This window comes from Triturus cristatus, chromosome 9 (assembly GCF_964204655.1).
Source record: "Triturus cristatus chromosome 9, aTriCri1.1, whole genome shotgun sequence".
Lineage (NCBI taxonomy): Eukaryota > Metazoa > Chordata > Amphibia > Caudata > Salamandridae > Triturus > Triturus cristatus.
The window spans coordinates 112,525,039-112,546,871 of record NC_140592.1 but is presented as its reverse complement, the minus strand read 5'-3'; the positions used below and the strand labels follow the sequence as shown (position 1 = coordinate 112,546,871).

The window sequence follows — 21,833 nt, the reverse complement described above, 5'->3', positions numbered from 1 at the left end:
TGGTCGAATTTTTGTCGAATCCCCTTTGAATGGCTTGGTGTGCATGTGTATTAAATGTGCCCGTCAATAGCTACCCATGTTTGTATAAATAAACGACAAGGGTGTCTACCGGGATTAGGCACGGTAGGGCATCAGACATGTCAGAGCTTCACTAGTAGTGTAAATACATTCCACGTGGATTCATTGCATGCATAGTCGCCTTTTAATGAATATCCCGCAAATCGTCATGGTGATAGGTACGTACGGTTTGTCCAGCATGTCCTAGGTGTGTCTATAAATAAATATTTTTTTAAAATAATAAAAAACAGTGGCCGGCCCTAGGGATTGGGGTCAAAAAAATATAATTAGGAGACAGGCCCTGGGGGATGGGGTCATCAGGGCCAATAAATTAGAATAAGAAGGGGAACCACACAGCCCCCCTTCTTAAAAAATTAAAATAAATAAAAGACTGGCATCGTGCCGGAGGCCATGCCCCCTCCGTGCAGCACTCTGCAAACGCGCCCCCAACAGGTATCTCCAGTATGCGCCAGGGAGCTGCGCTGCAGACAGGTGTTCTGAGGCCAAGCCCCTTTTTACACCTCTCTGCAACGCAGCTCTGTGGCGCTTACTGGAGGTACCTAGTGGTCTAGTTTGACCCTAGGGACCCTTAGGATTCAAGGGGACTTAATCTCTCAACTTAGAACAGCCACAGGGCGCGTTTACACAGTGGTGAAGGGAGGGGACGGGGCCTGAGGTGACGTGTGCAAACACGCACTATGGCACGTTTTAAATTGGGGATATAATTTCCCTTCAATACTGAGGGCCCCTGGGGGCCAACTAGCCCACCAAGTGCTTCCAGTAAGCGCCACTGAGCTGCATTGCAAGGAGGTGGTCCAGGCCGTGCCACTTTTTACACCTCTCTGCAACACAGCTCTGTGGCATTTACTGGAGGTACCTAGTGGGCTAGTTGGACCCTAGGGACCCTCAGGATTCAAATGAACTTAATCTCCCAACTAAAAATGGACACAGGGCGTGTTTACACAGTGGTGAAGGGAGGGGACGGGGCCTGAGTTAACGTGTGCAAAAACGCCCTGTGGCCTGTTTTAAGAGGTAGTTTTAATCCCCATGCCCTATTATGTACTAGGGGCTTACAGAGGAGGTCATGCTAATCACAGGGGGACCCCAACGCATAATGTTCCCTAGTGTATGTAGGTGTTTTCACTGTATTCTAAGTGTCTTTTAACATAGCACTGGCTCTAGGACTGGCTAGTCAGACTCAGTTACCACCAGTACCCGTCTGAAAAAGTTGAGGGTACAGGATGATTTTGCAACAAGGCTTCTTTCTGCTCTTCTTTTTGTTCTTTCTGCACGTTATCCTTCTTCCTGCACTTATCTTCGTATTTGAGGACTTCTGTTGCTTCTTTCTGCACTTCTTTTGTTTCTTTCTGTGCATTTTTTCTTCTTTCTTCACATGTCCTATCTCTGTAGGCATAGTTAGAAATTAGCATTTAAAAAACCTTTGAAATTCACAGAAAAAAACATAGGTTTCAGGCACGTTATAGTTAGGAATTAGCATTTAAAAAACCTCAGAAATTCACTGAAAAAACCATAGGTTTCAGGGGTGTTATAGTTAGCTGGACATTTCACTTGTACAAAACCATTGAAATTCCCCCGTTATAGTTAGTTCAGCTAACTATAACTCGCGCGCCCGCAATGCACTGCTGATGACGTCACATATTACATCACTCATGACATGGTCAGTGACATCACTCATGACATCACTGATGACATCTCAAATGACATCACTGATGACATCACTGATGACATCATCCTTGTGATAGAGTGGCAGACCTCCTCTCACCCTAATATAACCTTTGATACACACATTCAAAAATAGAGACTAAAATTTTCAAAACAATGGACATACCAATACCAGTTACAACAACCTCTTCAGTAATTCTAAGATCCACATACACATCCACTCATTCACCAACAGTCCTATACAGTCACTCATACATGTACTCACTCATCATATGTACTCATGCACCTATACATCCTGTTACACAATGCCACTCATCCATAGAGTTACTCACACACATAGTCACTCATGCTAATAAAGAATCAAACATACATTTACTTGCATATACAGTTATACACACACCACCACACTTACTTCTACGGAAACTTACACATACTTAGTCTTTTAAACAATCACTTATAGAAACACATACTTATTCATACAGGAACTCTTTCAATCTCTCACTCTCACTTATACTCACATATATACACCAATAGTCACATATACTAGTTTAAAACATATGTAGTTACTCATAAAGACACTATTGAGACAGTCATTCACTCACTAACACACCCATACACACACTCATCCACCCATACAGTCCTGCACACATGCTGTGTTCAACACATACAAACAGTGAGTCACTCATTCATGCACCTATGCACTACGTAATACCCCCCACCGAACCATGCAGACACTCAGACTGATACTCAAAAAACCAACTAATAACCTATATAGACACCCATGTAGCTACTCACCAACCCATGCAGCCACTTATACACAAAGTGAGAGACTGATACAGATATTTACATATTTAAACATTACTCACTAAGCCATGTATTCACTATGATACACTTAATCAGTCAGTTACACAATCAATTTTTCAAAAACAAATCATCCATTTAGACACTTATATACCCATTTATTCTTCCATCGACCTTGAGATATACATATATAAAACATATTTAATTTTCAGAAAAACACACATTCACTGGATGATGTCATCAGTGATGTCATCAGTGATGTCATTTGAGATGTCATCAGTGATGTCATGAGTGATGTCACTGACCATGTCATGAGTGATGTAATATGTGACGTCATCAGCAGTGCATTGCGGGCGCGCGAGTTATAGTTAGCTGAACTAACTATAACGGGGGAATTTCAATGGTTTTGTACAAGTGAAATGTCCAGCTAACTATAACACCCCTGAAACCTATGGTTTTTTCAGTGAATATATATATATATATATTACACCCCTGAAACCTATGGTTTTTTCAGTGAATATATATATATATATATATATATATATATATATATATATATATATATATATATTCACTGAAAAAACCATAGGTTTCAGGGGTGTTATAGTTAGCTGGACTTTTCACTTGTACAAAACCATTGAAATTCCCCCGTTATAGTTAGTTCAGCTAACTATAACTCGCGCGCCCGCAATGCACTGCTGATGACGTCACATATTACATCACTCATGACATGGTCAGTGACATCACTCATGACATCACTGATGACATCTCAAATGACATCACTGATGACATCACTGATGACATCATCCAGTGAATGTGTGTTTTTCTGAAAATTAAATATGTTTTATATATGTATATCTCAAGGTCGATGGAAGAATAAATGGGTATATAAGTGTCTAAATGGATGATTTGTTTTTGAAAAATTGATTGTGTAACTGACTGATTAAGTGTATCATAGTGAATACATGGCTTAGTGAGTAATGTTTAAATATGTAAATATCTGTATCAGTCTCTCACTTTGTGTATAAGTGGCTACATGGGTTGGTGAGTAGCTACATGGGTGTCTATATAGGTTATTAGTTGGTTTTTTGAGTATCAGTCTGAGTGTCTGCATGGTTCGGTGGGGGGTATTACGTAGTGCATAGCTGCATGAATGAGTGACTCACTGTTTGTATGTGTTGAACACAGCATGTGTGCAGGACTGTATGGGAGGATGAGTGTGTGTATGGGTGTGTTAGTGAGTGAATGACTGTCTCAATAGTGTCTTTATGAGTAACTACATATGTTTTAAACTAGTATATGTGACTATTGGTGTATATATGTGAGTATATGTGAGAGTGAGAGATTGAAAGAGTTCCTGTATGAATAAGTATGTGTTTCTATAAGTGATTGTTTAAAAGACTAAGTATGTGTAAGTTTCCGTAGAAGTAAGTGTGGTGGTGTGTGTATAACTGTATATGCAAGTAAATGTATGTTTGATTCTTTATTAGCATGAGTGACTATGTGTGTGAGTAACTCTATGGATGAGTGGCATTGTGTAACAGGATGTATAGGTGTATGAGTACATATGATGAGTGAGTACACGTATGAGTGACTGTATAGGACTGTTGGTGAATGAGTGGATGTGTATGTGGATCTTAGAATTACTGAAGAGGTTGTTGTAACTGGTATTGGTATGTCCATTGTTTTGAAAATTTTAGTCTCTATTTTTGAATGTGTGTATCAAAGGTTATATTAGGGTGAGAGGAGGTCTGCCACTCTATCACAAGGATGATGTCATCAGTGATGTCATCAGTGATGTCATTTGAGATGTCATCAGTGATGTCATGAGTGATGTCACTGACCATGTCATGAGTGATGTAATATGTGACGTCATCAGCAGTGCATTGCGGGCGTGCGAGTTATAGTTAGCTGAACTAACTATAACGGGGGAATTTCAATGGTTTTGTACAAGTGAAAAGTCCAGCTAACTATAACACCCCTGAAACCTATGGTTTTTTCAGTGAATATATATATAGATAGATAGATAGATAGATAGATAGATAGATAGATAGATAGATAGATAGATAGATAGATAGATAGATAGATACATACATAGATATAGATTATATATATATATATATATATATTACCTACTGGCGGTCGCCAGTAGGTAGTTATAGTTAGGACCACGTTTCCATAGGAAATCCGCAACATTCTATTTTGAATAACTTTGGCGCCGGTCGACGAATCCTCGCGAATTTTTCAAAATAGGTGGGGCGCTCCGCTCCGCTCCTACCCTGAAAGTCTCGGGGGGATTCGTCAAGCGGGGGCTGAGATAAAAGGGGGGTCCCAAAACGCGTTTTTCCCATGCATTTTTCCATAGGACCTTTAGACAGGGCTACAGCCCGAACGGCTGAACAGAATTTAATGAAATTTGGCAGAGAGGTAGTCCCCAGGTCAAGGAAGTGCCTTTTGTAGGTTTGGTGTAAATCTGTTCAGTAGATTCTGAGAAAATAGCCTTTAAATCAATATATATATCTGAGCCAGCTTACAGTGCGCTTACGGTGTGCTTACCGTACGCGTACGGTGGCGTGCGCGAGCGCGATTCAGATTGGCTCTTAGATCTTAGTAAACATTCGAATCGACCGAAACCAGGAAGCGGCGGCCGCCATTTTCTCTCTCGCTCCCTGAGTTGGGCAGCAAAAACGAACCCCAAAAATGTGTAATGAGGCAGTGTCATGCGATCCTAACCACCCAGCACTGATACAGGGGTCCCCAAACCACCCCCTAGGCCTAAAAAAAAAGTATTTTTTTTCGGAAAATCGCCGTTTACGCTTACCGTACGCGTACGGTAAAAAATTATTTAAAAAAATAATTATCCACATTCTCCCCACCCCGTGTGCAAATTGCGCCCGCAGGGCACCATTTGTGCATGGCATATTAAAAGTATGAATTTAACAAAGAATACATTTCACAAAGATGCGCATAATATGTCCCCCATGTGCGCACGGTGCGCGAAGCGCATCGTGCGTACATGGCCCATCCCGCTTAACGTGGGCACGCGGTGTGCGCAGCGCACCGCGTGACCACCGTGAGTGCACGGCACTAACTGCGTAAAGTGGGCGCGCGGTGCGCGAAGCGCACCGTGCGCGCACGGAAAGAACTGCGTTAAGTGGGCGCGCACGCCACGAATGGCGTAAAGTAACTTAGCATTTAAAAAACCGTACAAATTCACAGAAAAAAACCATAGGTTTCCCACACGTTATAGTTAGGAATTAGCATTTAAAAAACCTTGCAAATTCACTGAAAAAACCATAGGTTTCACACATGTTATAGTTAGCGGAAATTTTACTGATAAAAAACCAATGAAATTCCCCCGTTATAGTTAGTGCAGGAAACTATAACTCACGCGACCGCAATCTTCTGCTGATGACATATGTGTCTTTATGAAAAAAAAATATTTGTAATATATGTATAGCTAAAAATTTATGGAAGAAGACATGGGCAAATAAGTGTCTAAATACAGTATTAGCATCAGCAGAGGATTGCGGTCGCGTGAGTTATAGTTTCCTGCACTAACTATAACGGGGGAATTTCATTGGTTTTTTATCAGTAAAATTTCCGCTAACTATAACATGTGTGAAACCTATGGTTTTTTCAGTGAATTTGCAAGGTTTTTTAAATGCTAATTCCTAACTATAACGTGTGTGAAACCTATGGTTTTTTCTGTGAATATATATATATATATATATATATATATATATATATATATATATATATATATATATATATATATATGTGTGTGTGTGTCCATGGGATTGTTCAATCACATTAAGCAATGACCGACACCTCACACTAGGTTGTGAACCATAGGTTTGCCTAAAACAAACAATGACAGACAATGTACACTTCTGCAGCAGCTCAACTGACTGTGCTTAGTTTTGATCCTAGGGATGAGCTGAGGGTAATTTGCCTACCTCCATCTTTGAGCTATAGGCATTTCCCATCATTTCAGAGTATGAAACAGAGGAACGCGGGATCAATCCAAGGCGGTGCGAAGTTACAAAGTTTCCTGAACTCTGAGGAGTTCTCATAACATCATGATATGACCCATGGAAAATTCCCTTCATACTGGATCATGACACGGTGGGCTTTACAATCACACTGGTGCATTAAGGGCTAAGAGTAGAAACACCTTACTAGGGTTTGAACTCTGAGGAGTTTCATTTACAGTACAATATCACCCCACAGCACATTAGACTATTATCAACAGAGATCTGCAATCTCACGAAAGTCTAAAGAACAAGGAGTTCTCATTTTACTGGGATTTGAACTCTGAAAAGTTCCCTTCACAGCAGAGCATGAGCAATGGGTAATACACTTTATATTACATCAAAAACATCATATTATAAAATATGTGGATTTGAAGCACATTATTTTATGAACACTGTGGAATTACCATCACATCCGGATAAGGGCCATTTGATGTGGTTATAGATAAAACGCGGGAGAATTCCCCTAGCAACAGTTTAGGAACTCTGGGTAATTAGCGCGATATCACAATATAAATTAACTTATTGTATTGCCTTTGAACCATACTGTGAGTATAATCATAGCTATACAATTTATTAATATCCCTTCAGTTGAGTATTATGAGCCACTGAAAACCCTCATCACATCAGAGTAAGAATTATTCAGTTTTATTATTTTGCTGTTCTATATAGCGTGAACAGGACCCAAATGAGAGATTTGTCGCTTTACATAACAACAGTTCTAATACATAAGAACAGTTAAGGTACATAAACATTACATTACATTTAATAAGGACAGGTTTCAGCAGTCATTAAGAATAACAGTGAGTCTAATCAATTTTGAAACTATTAAAATATGGGTAGGTGTGAAATCCAGGTATGTTTTATTGAGGTTTCCCATATAATTTGTATATAAACAGGAAGTTCTCACCAGATTACATCAGATGACGGTGTTAGCTATGAGGAGTCCCCAAACACCCTACTTTTAGTCATATCCAGCAGGGGATCTGGGCGATCCAATTAAATTGGATGATGCAGTTTAATGCTGATTTTGTTCCTACAAGTGTATTGGCTGATATAGATTAATACTGATTTTGTACCTACAAGTGTATTGGCTGATACAGATTATTGTTGATTCTGTTCCTTCAAGTGTATTGGCTGATGTAGATGAATGCTGATTTTGTTCCTACAAGTGTATTGGCTGATACAGATTAATGCTGATTTTGTTCCTAAAGGTGTATTGGCTGATAAAGGTTAATGCTGATTTTGTTCCTAAAGGTGTATTGGCTGATAAAGGTTAATGATGATTTTGTTCCTTCAAGTGTATTGGCTGATGTAGATGAATGCTGATTTTGTTCCTACAAGTGTATTGGCTGATACAGATTAATGCTGATTTTGTTCCTAAAGGTGTATTGGCTGATAAAGGTTAATGCTGATTTTGTTCCTAAAGGTGTATTGGCTGATAAAGGTTAATGATGATTTTGTTCCTTCAAGTGTATTGGCTGATGTAGATGAATGCTGATTTTGTTCCTACAAGTGTATTGGCTGATACAGATTAATGCTGATTTTGTTCCTAAAGGTGTATTGGCTGATAAAGGTTAATGCTGATTTTGTTCCTAAAGGTGTATTGGCTGATAAAGGTTAATGATGATTTTGTTCCTACAAGTGTATTAGCTGATACAGATTAATGCTGATTTTGTTCCTACAGGTGTATTGGCTGATACCGATAATGCTGTTTTTGTCCCCACAGGTGTAATGGGTGAATACGAACCCAAGATCGAGGTTCACTTCAACGAAACGGTCCCTTCTGCGAAAGGAACAACTGTGAAGCTGGAGTGCTTTGCCCTGGGCAAGTAAGTGTGATTAAAAAATGTCCCACCTGGGAGCCTCCCAGCTGGAACAAGGTGCCAAAAGATCAAATTCTATTAAACATAGCTGTCTTCTGCCAAGAGCATTTTCAAGTATTACAGTAGAAGTGTTAGGTGGCTGAACAGCGGACTATTACAGCTAACGCTGCACTTAGAGGCCATTATACCCCTTGTCTATCTTGCTACTTTGGCAATGCAAAGGTCTCTGTAGAAGAGTTCGAAAGTTTACATTCATTAGAATTCTTCAGCGGAAGGTTATTTAAAATACAAGATTACTGGCTATGAAGTTGGGAATGGCTGATTGTGGCATGCATGTTCCTTGGCGGCTACGTTGTTTAAAAATATAAAACGAATTGGAAAGAAATAATTTTGTAGCGTACACACTTCTTCAAACTTTGACCTGTTAAACCAGTTGATGATTTCCAAACAAAGGCGCAGTGCATGGGCTGGACTGCACAATGGTCGACATGCACTCCCAGCAGGGCAGTGGGGCCACCACACCCAGAACCAAGGGAATATAATTAGACATCTTCTCAAATACTATATCATGTGTCCAAAAACACAGCTCTTCGTGGTGGGAAAATGTATTGTATTGCATTGTAATTGCATTGATATAGCCCTTACTAGCCCTGACGAGGTGTCAAAGCGCTTTTTCGGCGAGTAGCATGCTACTCCGGAACTCATAAAGAATTCGTTGTGTTTCTGGGATTAGAAAAACCTTGGTTTATTTTGAAATTTTTATTTTCCTTTGATCTGGGAGAAAATCATAAATCATGGCAAAAATATAGCACAATCGTAGGGCTTAATTCACTAAAACGTATGTGCTTGGAATAGCAACATATTCATACCTATGAGAACCAATTCACATTTTTTTTATTCAAAAAATTTGAATTTGAACTTGTAAATGAATTTTCTCATGCACATTATTACCCCCGTGTGGTATAGTATGATGCATAAGTAGATCTTCTCCCACGGGTGGGAAGAGGAAATTCAAGGGTGGGGGACGGCTGGAAAAGTTTGAAAGCACACACAAATTCCAAAATTGGAGAAAATTCCCCAACTTCTCCAAGACTCACAGGCAACCCTGGAAATGGTCAGTGTTTTACTTCTGGCATGGGCAGCAGCACATCTGTTTCCCTGGTAGTATTGTGAAAAGAACACCCCACATTGGTGGGGTTCAGCAGAAAATGATTCTAGTGGGGAGAATACATAACAAAATACGGATGCAATTGTACTATTAGCAAGTTTTGAATGCATCATTGTACGGTATGTGCAATGAAGAATGCAAAACTGTCTTTCCATGCATGTCAGTGGGAATTCACAAAACTATTCATGAAGTACTCAAGGGTCCAGCGACTCTTGGAAATCTTTGTAAATTTGAACAATTCAACGAGGGAATAAATTCATAGATGCAGATTGGTTTATTTTTTTAAGAACCTGCCCACAGCCACTCACATGAACCACTTAATCTTTAATGCATACCGTACAATCTCTAGCCTTAGAGAAAGCCTTTGGAAATTAAATGAATATGTAGAAATACATCTAGCATTTGAAGTACAGAAGGCCACAAACATTACTGTTCATAAATACCCTAGCACAGTTCAGATTTAGAAATAATTTTTCAGACAAAATTAGGGCAAATATAAATTCAGCACTTCTGCCTAAGTGCAAAAACACCATATATTTTGGCCATTCTCATGAGTAACGAAAGGGTCAAAAAGACAAAAAATGTAGGTCTTCACTGTAAAATGGGCATACATTTAACAGAATGGTCAAAAGTGAGTGTGTATGAGTGTGACATTTTACCCATTCTGATTTTGGTCAAAGAAAATGTCATGGCCCTCCCCAGTGTGTAAGGGAAAGTCCAAGAATATATATTTTCCAGGAACAGGTGAAGTAAGGACACTATTGCATTGTTTCTCCAGGGGTCGATAACATCTCCAATAGAAAGATGAATTGGAGATTTAGACCAATATATTGACTCTACAAGCTGTAGGGGGTCTCTAGCAGCACAACGAATGCTAGCGGTATGGTAACTCTGGAGCTGCTCATGTTAGCGCCAAGAGTGGAGAAGTTCTGCACTTAGTTAAGAATAACCCTTGTTGGACTTTTGAGGAGTATTCAATGTTTTCAAACGTATAATGGGGCTCCAGAAGAACAGAGACTTCCAAGAGTGTACACTGAAGCAAAGACTCCCCTGATGTATTGCACAGGCTGATCAGTTAAGACATTCCCCAAAACTAAAGAAAGCCTTAAGGAGAAGATTTGGCTTTGTTGACTTGAGGAAGTCCCCAGAAGCCAGCTCTGTCCAGAGAAGTCCAAATCAAGTTTAATAGTACATGGAAACTTCAGCTGTAGAAGACAATTATGGCAGAAGCCAGTACCCACGAGAGATGGCCCCTTTAATTATGTTCGCTGTGTGCGGCAACAATATGCTTGCGCGCACGCTTTCCTTGACTGTGTGCCCAGGCGAGGACACTGATGAGTCGCTATGGGAGTTATCATGGTCAGCATGCTATCACTTCTGACGACAGACAGAATGCTAGAAGGCCATATGAAATGCAGAGGAAGACTGTACTATTGTCAATAAATAACAACAAGATGTAATTACAATTATGACAAAAGCTGCTGCTGAATTACTCAAGGGTGTTCGAAACGTACAGAATGGCTCAATGAGCTAAATGGTTGCTGCTGACATAACTGCTGATGAGCAGGTCAGGAGTTCAAATCCAGGCAAGGCTGACTTAGTCTTCTACTTTTACAAAGCAGGTAAATTGAATATGAATCAGTAACACTTGTTATTTACAGTGCATAGAAATGGCAGCAGTGGGGTACAGAGTTTTGCATCAAAAGCATGCATTCATTGTGGTGCTGCACTTACATTAAACAGCTTGACATTGGAAAAGGTACATTCTGTAGAAAAAATGTGGTCTGCGTCGGCTCAACATTCTGTGATTCTGAGCAAATCACTTAGGGCCTGATTCACAAAGGGCCTCCGCACTCGTTTATGATGCTTTTCCTCCCTGCAACCATCATGCACCCAACGGCAGTCTAGGGCAGAAAAAAACAACAAACACCCCAAGAGCTGGTAATAAACCTCCAGTGAATAAGGGGCATTGAATATCTGTTTTCAGTAACAAACTCCCATTTTGAGGAAAAGGAAGTCCATAATATGGAGGGCTGGCAGCCAATGAGAGTAGTCAGCTAAAGCACTCCTTCTGTCCTGACCAGAGCACATTTGACAATAAAAGCCAGTTAAACCCACAGAATAGCCTACATCGGTCTGGCGATTGCGGTGGTGGTGCTTCCACCAGCTTGGCCAGCATGTGGACAATAAGCAGAGATCTAAACAAATCCCTTATGCTTTTTGTGAACAGGAAAAGTAATGTCATAGAAAAGAGTGCTGAGTTCTAACACTGTCAAATTTTTTCTATCCTTAGCCCTGTTCCTACTATTAGCTGGCGAAGGGCTGATTTGAAACCGATATCTCGAAAGGCCCGCAGACACAGATCCAGTGGTGGCCTGGAGATCCCTAACTTTCAGCAGGAAGATGCCGGACTGTACGAGTGTGTGGCGGAAAACTCTAGAGGAAAGAACGTAGCCCGGGGTCAGCTGACATTCTACGGTAAGCAGAGAAGATCACAGCCTTCTTGCTGTTGGCACAAAACGCCTTGTACTTTGCTGGCGGTCTTCTGGGCGCAATTCAGAAATATTTTTAAGTAAATTGAGTGTCATACTCCTGACTTACTGCTGAGCTTCCAGCTATGCATTACACCTACTCAGAAAAAAGCATTGTTAAACAGGCACTTTGGGAGGAGCATGCCAGAACTGGTCAAGAAATGGCAGGAAACCAGAAAATAATTTGAATAACATTAAAATAAAATCTCACAATTCACTCACAGAGAAGAGTTAGTTTGTGCCAACAGTCCGGACATCTTACACACAATAACACTGTACCACATAGTACTCCAAATTTGATCTTTGATCTCAATTTACTGGTGTGGTATGAATAGTCCTTCATCCAGCTATCGATTTTTCACCAGTCCTTCTATCCTCAATCTTTAATCACTAACAATCTATCCCCTATCCACCCTTGCAGTTGGTCTACATCTCAATGCGTTACATATCTAACTATATAGATTTACCGCTCTCGTTCTCTCTCTCTGCACAATTCCCCCCTCTTTGTGTTTCTACCTCTCATTAATTCAAAGATATTTTTCTATCCGTCTTCTCGTTTGTCTGTGTCAATCTAACTCCCCAACCTACTTCTTTCCCTTGTGTATGTCCCAGCTCTTTGTATCTTTCTAGTATTTTATTCATTTGGGTGCCTCGACCTTTGTATCCACCTACCTGTTTTCTGACTTATGTTTTTCCCCCAGTAATTCGTGTTTTACAATTGTATGGCAAATAAAATATCTTCCATCCCTTTCTCCCCAACTTTGGTAACAAAGCATTGTTGGAAGGCAGATGGCACTGTTCTGTACCATCAATATCAGAGGATTTGTTTTGACTCTTTGTTTCTTGCAGCTCATCCAAACTGGATCCAGAAAATCAATGATGCCCACATAGCTATTGAGGAAAACATTTTCTGGGAGTGTAGAGCGAGTGGGCGCCCCAAGCCATCCTACAGCTGGCTAAAGAACGGCCGGGAGCTGGTGACCCGGGTGAGTGTCTTTCAGTGATTTGTCGCAGATACTCCTCTTGTACATTGTTTAACCATATCACGGTGTTTCATCTATTACCCTCAAAAGTGTTAAATATGGTAACGGGACAATGAAGAAGGCAAGAAAATGTTGCGTAGCACGGGGGGGAACAAAGAACAAGGATAAAAAAGGAAGTTATGTAACTCATGTAAACAACACCACCTGTTAAAGCCGTATACCCAGAGGAATAAAAACTGCTTAGGGTCAATAAGAGAGCAATACATTTGCAGAACATATGCAAAACAGTGAAACACATGCAGATCTAGGAAATGGAAGGACGGGAGGAATGGTACAGGAGGAATATTAGGGTTATGGTGACAAAATGTAAATCCCCAAAGATCAAAGGGAATAATATGGACAACCCAAGCATTTGTAGAGAATGTGGTATGTTCCTATACCATGGGCTAATTACTGTGAGAGTACAGACGGGGAGTCCCGGGTATGATGCACAAAGTTGGTCCTCAGATAAAAAGAACTGAACACAAAGAATTTCTTTTATGAGACAGAAGTAAATAAAAACTTGTATAATTCCAGAAAAAGATGGTATAAACTCAAGGAAGTCAGGAAGCTGGAGGCTAGAAGGTCTGTGATGTTACTTTACTGAGACAAATGCAAAAAAGCTGCTACTAATGGCAGGGTTTCAGACTACTGACCCATCGGACCCGTAGAAAACCATGCCCTGTTTTGGTACTTTCTTGAGTAGGGCTATGGCTGTGTGATATCAAAGTCAGAGGAAGTCTGATATGCCTTCAATAGTAGTATTGATAAAATACTGCAGTGTCATTTTTTCGCTTGGTTTATAAAATGCACAGTGTGTCTGAACTCCTACCTTCCCTTTAACAGGACAGAGTTCAGATCGAGCATGGTGCTCTCACCATCACGTCGGTCAATGTTTCAGACTCCGGCATGTACCAGTGCGTGGCTGAGAACAGGCATGGGACCATCTATGCCAGTGCCGAGCTGAGAGTCATTGGTGAGTCATCCAGGAGACACGTGTCCGAGATGTGTGACTTCTACGTTGTTGCATGACCGCAGGGGGTGACTCATTGGTGAGTCCTTCAGCAGATTTGTGCCTGAAATGTGAGACTTTTGCATGGTTGCATGACTGCAGAGAGTGAGGGTTATTGATGAGTCGTTCAGGAGACACATGTCCGAGACATGAGGATTCTGCGTTGTTACATGGATGCAGAGAGTGACAGTCATTGGTGAGTCTTTCAGGAGACACATGCCCAGGATGTGTGACTGCCGAGCCGTTGGACTACCGCAGAGAGTGAGTCATTGGTGAGTACTTCAGGAGACACGTGTCTGAGATGTGTGACTTCTAGGTTGTTGTATGGCCACAGAGAGTGAGAGTCATTGGTGGGTCTTTCAGGACACACGTGCCCGATATGTGTGACTGCCGAGCCGTTGCATGACCGCAGAGAGTGAGTCATTGGTGAGTACTTCAGGAGACACATGTCTGAGATGTATGACTTCTAGGTTGTTGTATGGCCAAAGAGAGTGAGAGTCATTGGTGAGTCTTTCAGGACACACGTGCCCGAGATGTGTGACTGCCGAGCCGTTGCATGACCACAGAGAGTGAGCCATTGGTGAGTACTTCAGGAGACACGTGTCTGTGATATGAGAATTCTACGTTGTTGCATGGCCGCAGAGAATGAGAATCATTGGTGAATCTTTTAGGAGACACATGCCCGAGATTTGTGACTGCCGAGCCGTTGCATGACCGCAGAGAGTGAGGCATTGGTGAGTACTTCAGGAGACACGTGTTCATGATATGAGGGTTCTGCGTTGTTGCATGACTGCAGAGACTGAGAGTCATTGGTAAGTCCTTCAGGAGACACGTGTCCATCATATGAGGATTCCGTGTTGTTGCATGACTGCAGAGACTGAGAGTCATTGGTAAGTCCTTCAGGAGACATGTGTCCATCATATGAGGATTCTGCGTTGTTGCATGACTGCAGAGACTGAGAGTCATTGGTGAGTCATTCAGGAGACACGTGTCCATCATATAAGGATTCTGCGATGTTGCATGACTGCAGAGACTGAGAGTCATTGGTGAGTCATTCAGGAGACACGTGTCCATCATATGAGGATTCTGCGTTGTTGCATCACTGCAGAGACTGAGAGTCATTGGTAAGTCCTTCAGGAGACACGTGTCCATCATATGAGGATTCTGCGTTGTTGCATGACTGCAGAGACTGAGAGTCATTGGTGAGTCATTCAGGAGACCCGTGCTTGAGATGTGTGACTGCGGAACTGTTGCACGACCGCAGAGAGTGAGTCACTGGTGAGTCATTGAGGAGACACGTGCCCGAGATGTGTGACTGCTGAGCTGTTGCATGAACCCAAAGAGTTAGTCATTGGTGAGTCCTTCAGAAGAAGAGTGCTCAAGATGATGACTGCTGAGCCGCTGCAAGGAGTGAGTGTTTAGGGCACGCCTAGCATTCAGCACAATGTAAACCTTCAACAGCTCAATCCGTCAAAGCATTGCAGAACTCAAGAAGCTAGAGCAATGATTTTTACAACCCAAAGTGCTTCTTTCGCCAAACTTCAGGAGCTACATAAGTCACTGCTGACAGCAGGCACAGCTCTCTCCTGCCCAATAGCTGCCCTAGACTCTCAGGATGAATGGATCTGAACTGTGTATTACCACATTCCACATTCCACCCATTTAAGTCAAACTACACACTCCCTAACAAAGTCCAGGCTGCACCAAAGCTGGTCACATATGGACTGCCTTGCCATCGTCCTCCAAGAATGTATTTTACCAGGAAACCTATCCGTGATACATCGAGCTGCTGCATAATGCTGCAATATGACGTATTCAAAAGTACAAAAAAGTTTCACAAGAACAAACAGAACTACCTTTTCCAAATTGCGAAAACATGTCTATGATATCACCATCATCACCTAGTTACCCATTCATTCATTATTTGATGCAATCTCTTCCTGGTTCTGCAGAAGTGAGTCTCTGCTCACAAACTATCAAGCCTTCAGACGTTGTTGAATTGCCTTTCTCTTGCAGTCCTCTTTTCCCTGATTTGTAACAATAGCTCATTCTTTTAGGACACTGGTGTATTGGAGAAGTGTATGACTGTTAAAAATGAGCTACTGAACAAGGGTGCCCAATGTCAGTTGACGAGGTCCGACCCATGGCATACTTTCAAGATTGTATTAAATTGCTTACGTGGTGTGGCCCAGGATCTACCGGCAACCCTCCCCTTATTATGTCCCTCAGACGTCTTGACAATGAATACAGGGGTAAGCCTTCTGCGTGTCTCTTTTCTGGTTCTTTGCTAGCCAAAAGAGCTGTGAAGTCAAAGTTACCTGCTCTGAAACACTTTTTACTTGCTTCCTCGCTGGACCGCTGGGAATCTACTTTTCAAATTATATAGATAATTACGTGCACCCAAAAAATTGTCAGCTGTCTGAAAGTTGGAAATATCTATTGTTGCCCAAGTCTCAGTAGAACAAGGTGAAATTCTCCCCACCCCCCAACTTGGTGCTAGAGCATTAATCAAACCTTGATAAATGCATCCTTCCTAGAGAAGAAAGAGCACGCGCAGTCGTGCGTAGCTAACTATGCTCCCATCCACGCGTTCTTTACGTGCTCCGCCCACCCCTTTGTCTCCAGTGTCCTCACTCCCAGATGGCAGACTTATGAATTATCCACACACCGGAGAGAATGATTGTCAAGAACATTATTCTGTGGCTCCAACTTCAGATCTATTTATATTTCGGTTCTTTTCCAGACAGGGATTAGGGGTGTCAACTGTTGTGGACAAAAGTAATGACTCATCAGGATTTGCTGAGATGGGGACTCTCCTCTCCCAGAGCGGGCTGTGCGTCACTGAGTGTATCTCTCAGAGCCACATACACACTTTACAGTGTGGCGCATGTGTGAGAAGTTTGACGACATACTCACCGGGAGCACACAATGAAACGCATACACACACAGATAAAACTCAACCACACTTAGGAACAAGCAAGTATATTCATACCTTCAGTGCGCCCTTGCAAAATTATACACACACACATGCATATAATGGAAAGCATTACACACGTATGCACTAGGTCAGGTGCATAAGCAGATACAGAACATGTACTTCACACATGTTCACATGCGAAACTTCACACAGTGATATACAGCACAAGTGCTGAGATCACAGTGCAGTTGCTCCTGGGTTGGTCACCAAACACTAAAGATACAGTTGTAGGAAGAGAGTTGTGCAAGTGGCATCTGCACAAGATAGTGGAAGAAGTGTAGGTATGTAGCTACATAATCTAGCCATGCTGACGCTTGCCTACCTAGTGCCTTCAAACACTGGCGTAAGAGAATCTACAGGCCTCGAAGAAAATCAGAGAGAGAGAGAGTGTGTGTGTGTGTGTGTATGTGTGTGTGTGTGTGTTTGTTTTTTCTTTTGTTCTCCAGGGGCGTCAATGAGACACATGAAGTAACAGGACAAGACCCAGAAATAAGAATAAATTCAACCGTTTATACAGAGTCCCCAAAAATGTAATTTCGTTGTGACACTAACAACTACACAATTCATTCTCCTGGTTTAATCACCCTCAGCAGGACAACTGGCTTAGGTTGCCTGTCTGCCAAAGCAGTCTCTTTGAGGTTACACTCTGATCAATTTACAAAGTGATATAACCCCTTCTGCCATTTTTGAAGCCTGGAACAGCCCATCACCATATTGTGTTCTTCTTTCCAGCTGTGGGGCCGGACTTTTCGAAAACGTTTGTGAAGCGGCAGACTTTGGTGAAAGTTGGCGGTGCGGTTATTGTGGAATGTAAACCGAAAGCTTCCCCGCGACCTTCAATCACGTGGAAGAAAGGGCGGGACATCCTGAAGGAAAATGAGAGGTGAGTGGCTGGGGTGCTGTCAGTCGATGTCTCTACTGAACGCTGCATTCGAGCTGTGCCCGGCTATCACTGTGTGTGTCCTACCGCTCCTAACACATCACCTGTCACGGAGCTCCACCAGATCCTTGCCTGTCTGTGTATCTGTGTGTCCTGTCACTAAGGTCCCGCCTCCTGCGCGTGTCACATTACCAGGGCCTCGCTTGTCACTCTTACCGGATTAATGGGACTTCTTTATCACTATGTCGCTTATGATGTACCGCCCCTCCTGTTCACACACACAGTTGCTTTGACGGCAATGTTTGCCCAGGACTGTCCTGCCACTTTTGGCCCGTCACTGAAGACACAAAGGTCCTGCTCGTCACTGTCACCTAGGGGGATCTGGCTATTCTTACCTTATCTCGCTGGTCGCAATGAATCTTCTTCACCATCCTGCGTCTCTAAGGGTGCCCTTGCATTCCTGTTCATTATCAACTTGTCCATGGCATGTTGTGTCGCCTAGGACTGCCCTGTCTCTCATTCCTTTTACAACAGACCCAACAATTGTTTTCTCCATGTCATGTTGAAAGTCATATAGGGGTGTCCTGTTTCTTCTAGTCTCTTTCAGAGAACCCCAAAGAGCTTCTACCTGTATAAGGTCACCTCACCTAGCAATCGTTTAGTGTTCTTGAAAAACTATCTTCCTTACCCTGTCATTAACCATAACCCTAAACTTATCACGCAATCCTGACTTAATCGCTTCACTAGCCACACACAGTGGCTTTAACTCATTGTTTTAAAGTCTCTCTTTTTAAAACATCTAAAAACAACATTTTCTAATGATTTTTTCGTTGTAGTAACCTAAAGATATTGTAGTATGGTGAGCTTTGGTGGCCATAAAATTTGGGGAGTGCCCTCCCTCCTAAGCAATCTGTTAAAAACCTGGGGGTCTGGTTAGATTCATCGCTCAGCTATCAAGTTCAAAGGAAAAAGGTAGCAGGGACGTGTTTTGGGCTCTTGCGGGGGCTTAGACCCCTATTGGGTTTTTTGACCCTCCAACGCGCCAGACCATTATCCAGGCAGCTATAATGTCCAGATTAGATTATGCCTGTTCCCTGTATTTAGGGGCAAATAAGGCCGAGATTGCTTGGTTACAACGGGTCCAGAACACAGCGGCCAGATTACTGATTGGCTTGCGTAGGTCTTGTCCGGTGTCACCTACAATTCACCGGCTTCACTGGTTACCGGTGGCCAGGAGAATAGAATTTAAGGCCCTTTGTATTACTTTTAAGGCCCTGAAGTTCAAAACTCCTGGTATCCTGGCTAACCTGGTTACCCCTATGTTCCTACACGCCAGCTCTGGTCACTTTGACAGCACTTGGTGAGGGTTCCCAGGTTCCAGAGAGTGCGGGCAGGAGGCCGTTCCTTCCGCAGTAGGGCAGCCTTCCTTTGGAACTCACTGCCCACCCACATTCGAAATCATACTAACTATTTGATGTTTAGGAAGGCCATAAAAACCCACCTCTTTCCCAGCATGTAGCTTCTGTCTCCTTCGCGTTAGTTGGCTTGCTGACAGCGCCGGAACGCCCCTTTGCTGGGGCAGCTGTTGCGCTATACAAATGGCAGTAACATAACATAACATATCGACTGTATTCTGCAGAGGGTTTTCAGTAAAGGTATTTGCGTGGTCTGGTTTCTTTGTAATGACTTTGTCTCGGGGACGCTACCAGGTATACATTGCCAATCTATGGGAGAGGACCTCTGTGTCTCCTGTTAGCTGCTGAACCATCATGAGTAGAGCAGGCCCTCTATTGGTGTACCACTGTGGGTAAAGTGTGAATCTATGACAGAGAGCCCCTTTGCACAAAACATGAATCTATGCTGGAAAGCCATCATGTGCAAAGGGTGAATCTAGGCCAGAGAACCACTCTCTGTAATTGTATCTGCTAGAGAGGAGACCCATCATGTGTAAAGCACGCCCTTGCTAGTGTACCACTGGGGTTAAAGAGTACATTTATAACAGGACAACCTTGCATAAAGAGTGATTCTATACTGAAGAACCAGCATATGTAAAGCATGAATCTGTAACAGAGAACCGCTCTCTGTATTGTTATCTGCTTTTATGGAGAACCATCATGTGTAACGCAGGTTCTTGGCTGTGGACCTCCACGTGTAACGTTTGCTGCTTTGGTGGAGACCCCACTGGGAGTAAATTCAGCTGCTCTCATGAAAACCACCCTGTGTAAAGTGTATGCCTTGCTGGTGTCCTACCACGTGTAAACTGTGCCTCTGTGCCGAAGAACCAGTGATTGTCACTAAGGTGTTCCAATGAAGAACCATCATGTGTAGAGCAGGTCATTTTTTGTGCACCACTTTGCGTAAAATATGTCTCAATACTGAAGAAACACTTTGGCCTGATTCACTTCAGTGTAAGTTTACGATTTTTTGCAATTCACAAAGCAATACTACAAGTAGTATCGTTAGGACTGCCTACGGTTTTATGTGTAGAATCATCTCCATGAGTGCCGAGACCCACAGTCATAAAAATACTACTTGTAAAATTGCAAAAAACTGTAAACTTACACTAAAATGTAAATGTACCTTTGCGACTCAGGCCGTCTGTGCAAATGTAGCTATTCCAGTGGAGAACATTTTTGTATAAAGTTGACCCTTGGCTTGTGTACCACTGAATATAAAGTGTGTCTCTGTTCCAAAGTGTTAATGCTTGAGCGCCAATGTGTGTAAAGTTAGTTATTCTCATGGAGAACCATTGTGTGTGAAGCAGGCCCTTGGCACACTGTACCACCACGTGTAGAGTGTGCCTCTGGGCTGGAGAACCAATGTATGTAAAGCTAGCTGTCCTCTAATGCAGAAATATTGTGTGTAAAGTTGGCACTTGATGGTGTGACACCACGTGAGCAGTGTGCCTCTGTGCTGAAAAAAACTGTGTGTAAAGTTAGCTGTGCTCTAATGGAGAACTATTGTGTAGCAGGTCTTTTAACTGGTGTGCCACTACCTGTATGTGTGTTGCTGTGCATGGAATGGGCAGCAAAATGGTTGACAACCTTGTGAAAAGCGGTTCACATTTTTTGAGACCCACTTTTCAGTGTGCAAGTGTGGTGCAGAACAGCCATGTGTAATCTGTGCCTTGTTGCCACGGGTCCACTTTGTGTAAATTGTTCTTGGATGCTTGTTAAAGAGCCTTTGCAAAGAGGGGTCCTGCGCTGGACGACCATTCTGTTTGCACTGGGCAGCTGTGCTGGGTGCTATGAAAAATAAGTCCCTAGGCAATTATGGAATTACCATTGTTGCAAATCTCAAAATACACACATCGTATGAATACACATTACTTTGCTTATGGACTCAGTGTAACACTCAAAAAAATAACAAGCATTGGCATAGCCAATAGGTCTCGCCTTTGGGACCTTATAAGTATTTAGTTATGCAGCAAAATATCCTTACTGCAACAACATTAACTGTTGCATGGCTAAACACTTATAAGGCGAGACCTATTGGCTATGCCAATGCTTGTTTTTTATTATTATTACATGAGGCTTGTGATAGACACAAAGCAGTCTCCAGGCTACATCTAAGATTGTTACAGATACAAATGTCATGTGCCCTACTTTGCCAAATATACTCCCTAAGTACAGGTCCCGTGGATATAAATCTCATATATACGCTATGCGTGCAAGACGGATCATTTGTGGGTACCATAACATATTTGGGGAAATTCAAAATTGATAAGACCTGGCTACCACTTAATTTGTCTTTCTCGGTTCTGGCCTCTCTGTATTCTTAAAGTCGTGATACTTAAAAAGAACAGTCTTAAAATAGGACTGTGATAAAGTTCAGATGCGTTT

At 42.2% G+C, this 21,833-nt stretch overlaps 1 protein-coding gene across 2 annotated transcripts in view; it reads left to right on the top strand.

The window, feature by feature from the left end:
- Positions 1–21,833, top strand: part of LOC146797499 (contactin-4-like) — a 976,366-nt gene that overhangs the window by 685,519 nt on the left and 269,014 nt on the right. For both annotated transcript variants that reach the window (XM_085624519.1, XM_085624518.1), the window contains exons 7-11: positions 8,305–8,407; positions 11,863–12,047; positions 12,950–13,086; positions 13,969–14,098; positions 17,844–17,994. In XM_085624519.1, the coding sequence (XP_085480645.1) occupies positions 8,305–8,407; positions 11,863–12,047; positions 12,950–13,086; positions 13,969–14,098; positions 17,844–17,994 (706 nt within the window). The remainder of the gene's footprint in view (positions 1–8,304; positions 8,408–11,862; positions 12,048–12,949; positions 13,087–13,968; positions 14,099–17,843; positions 17,995–21,833) is intronic.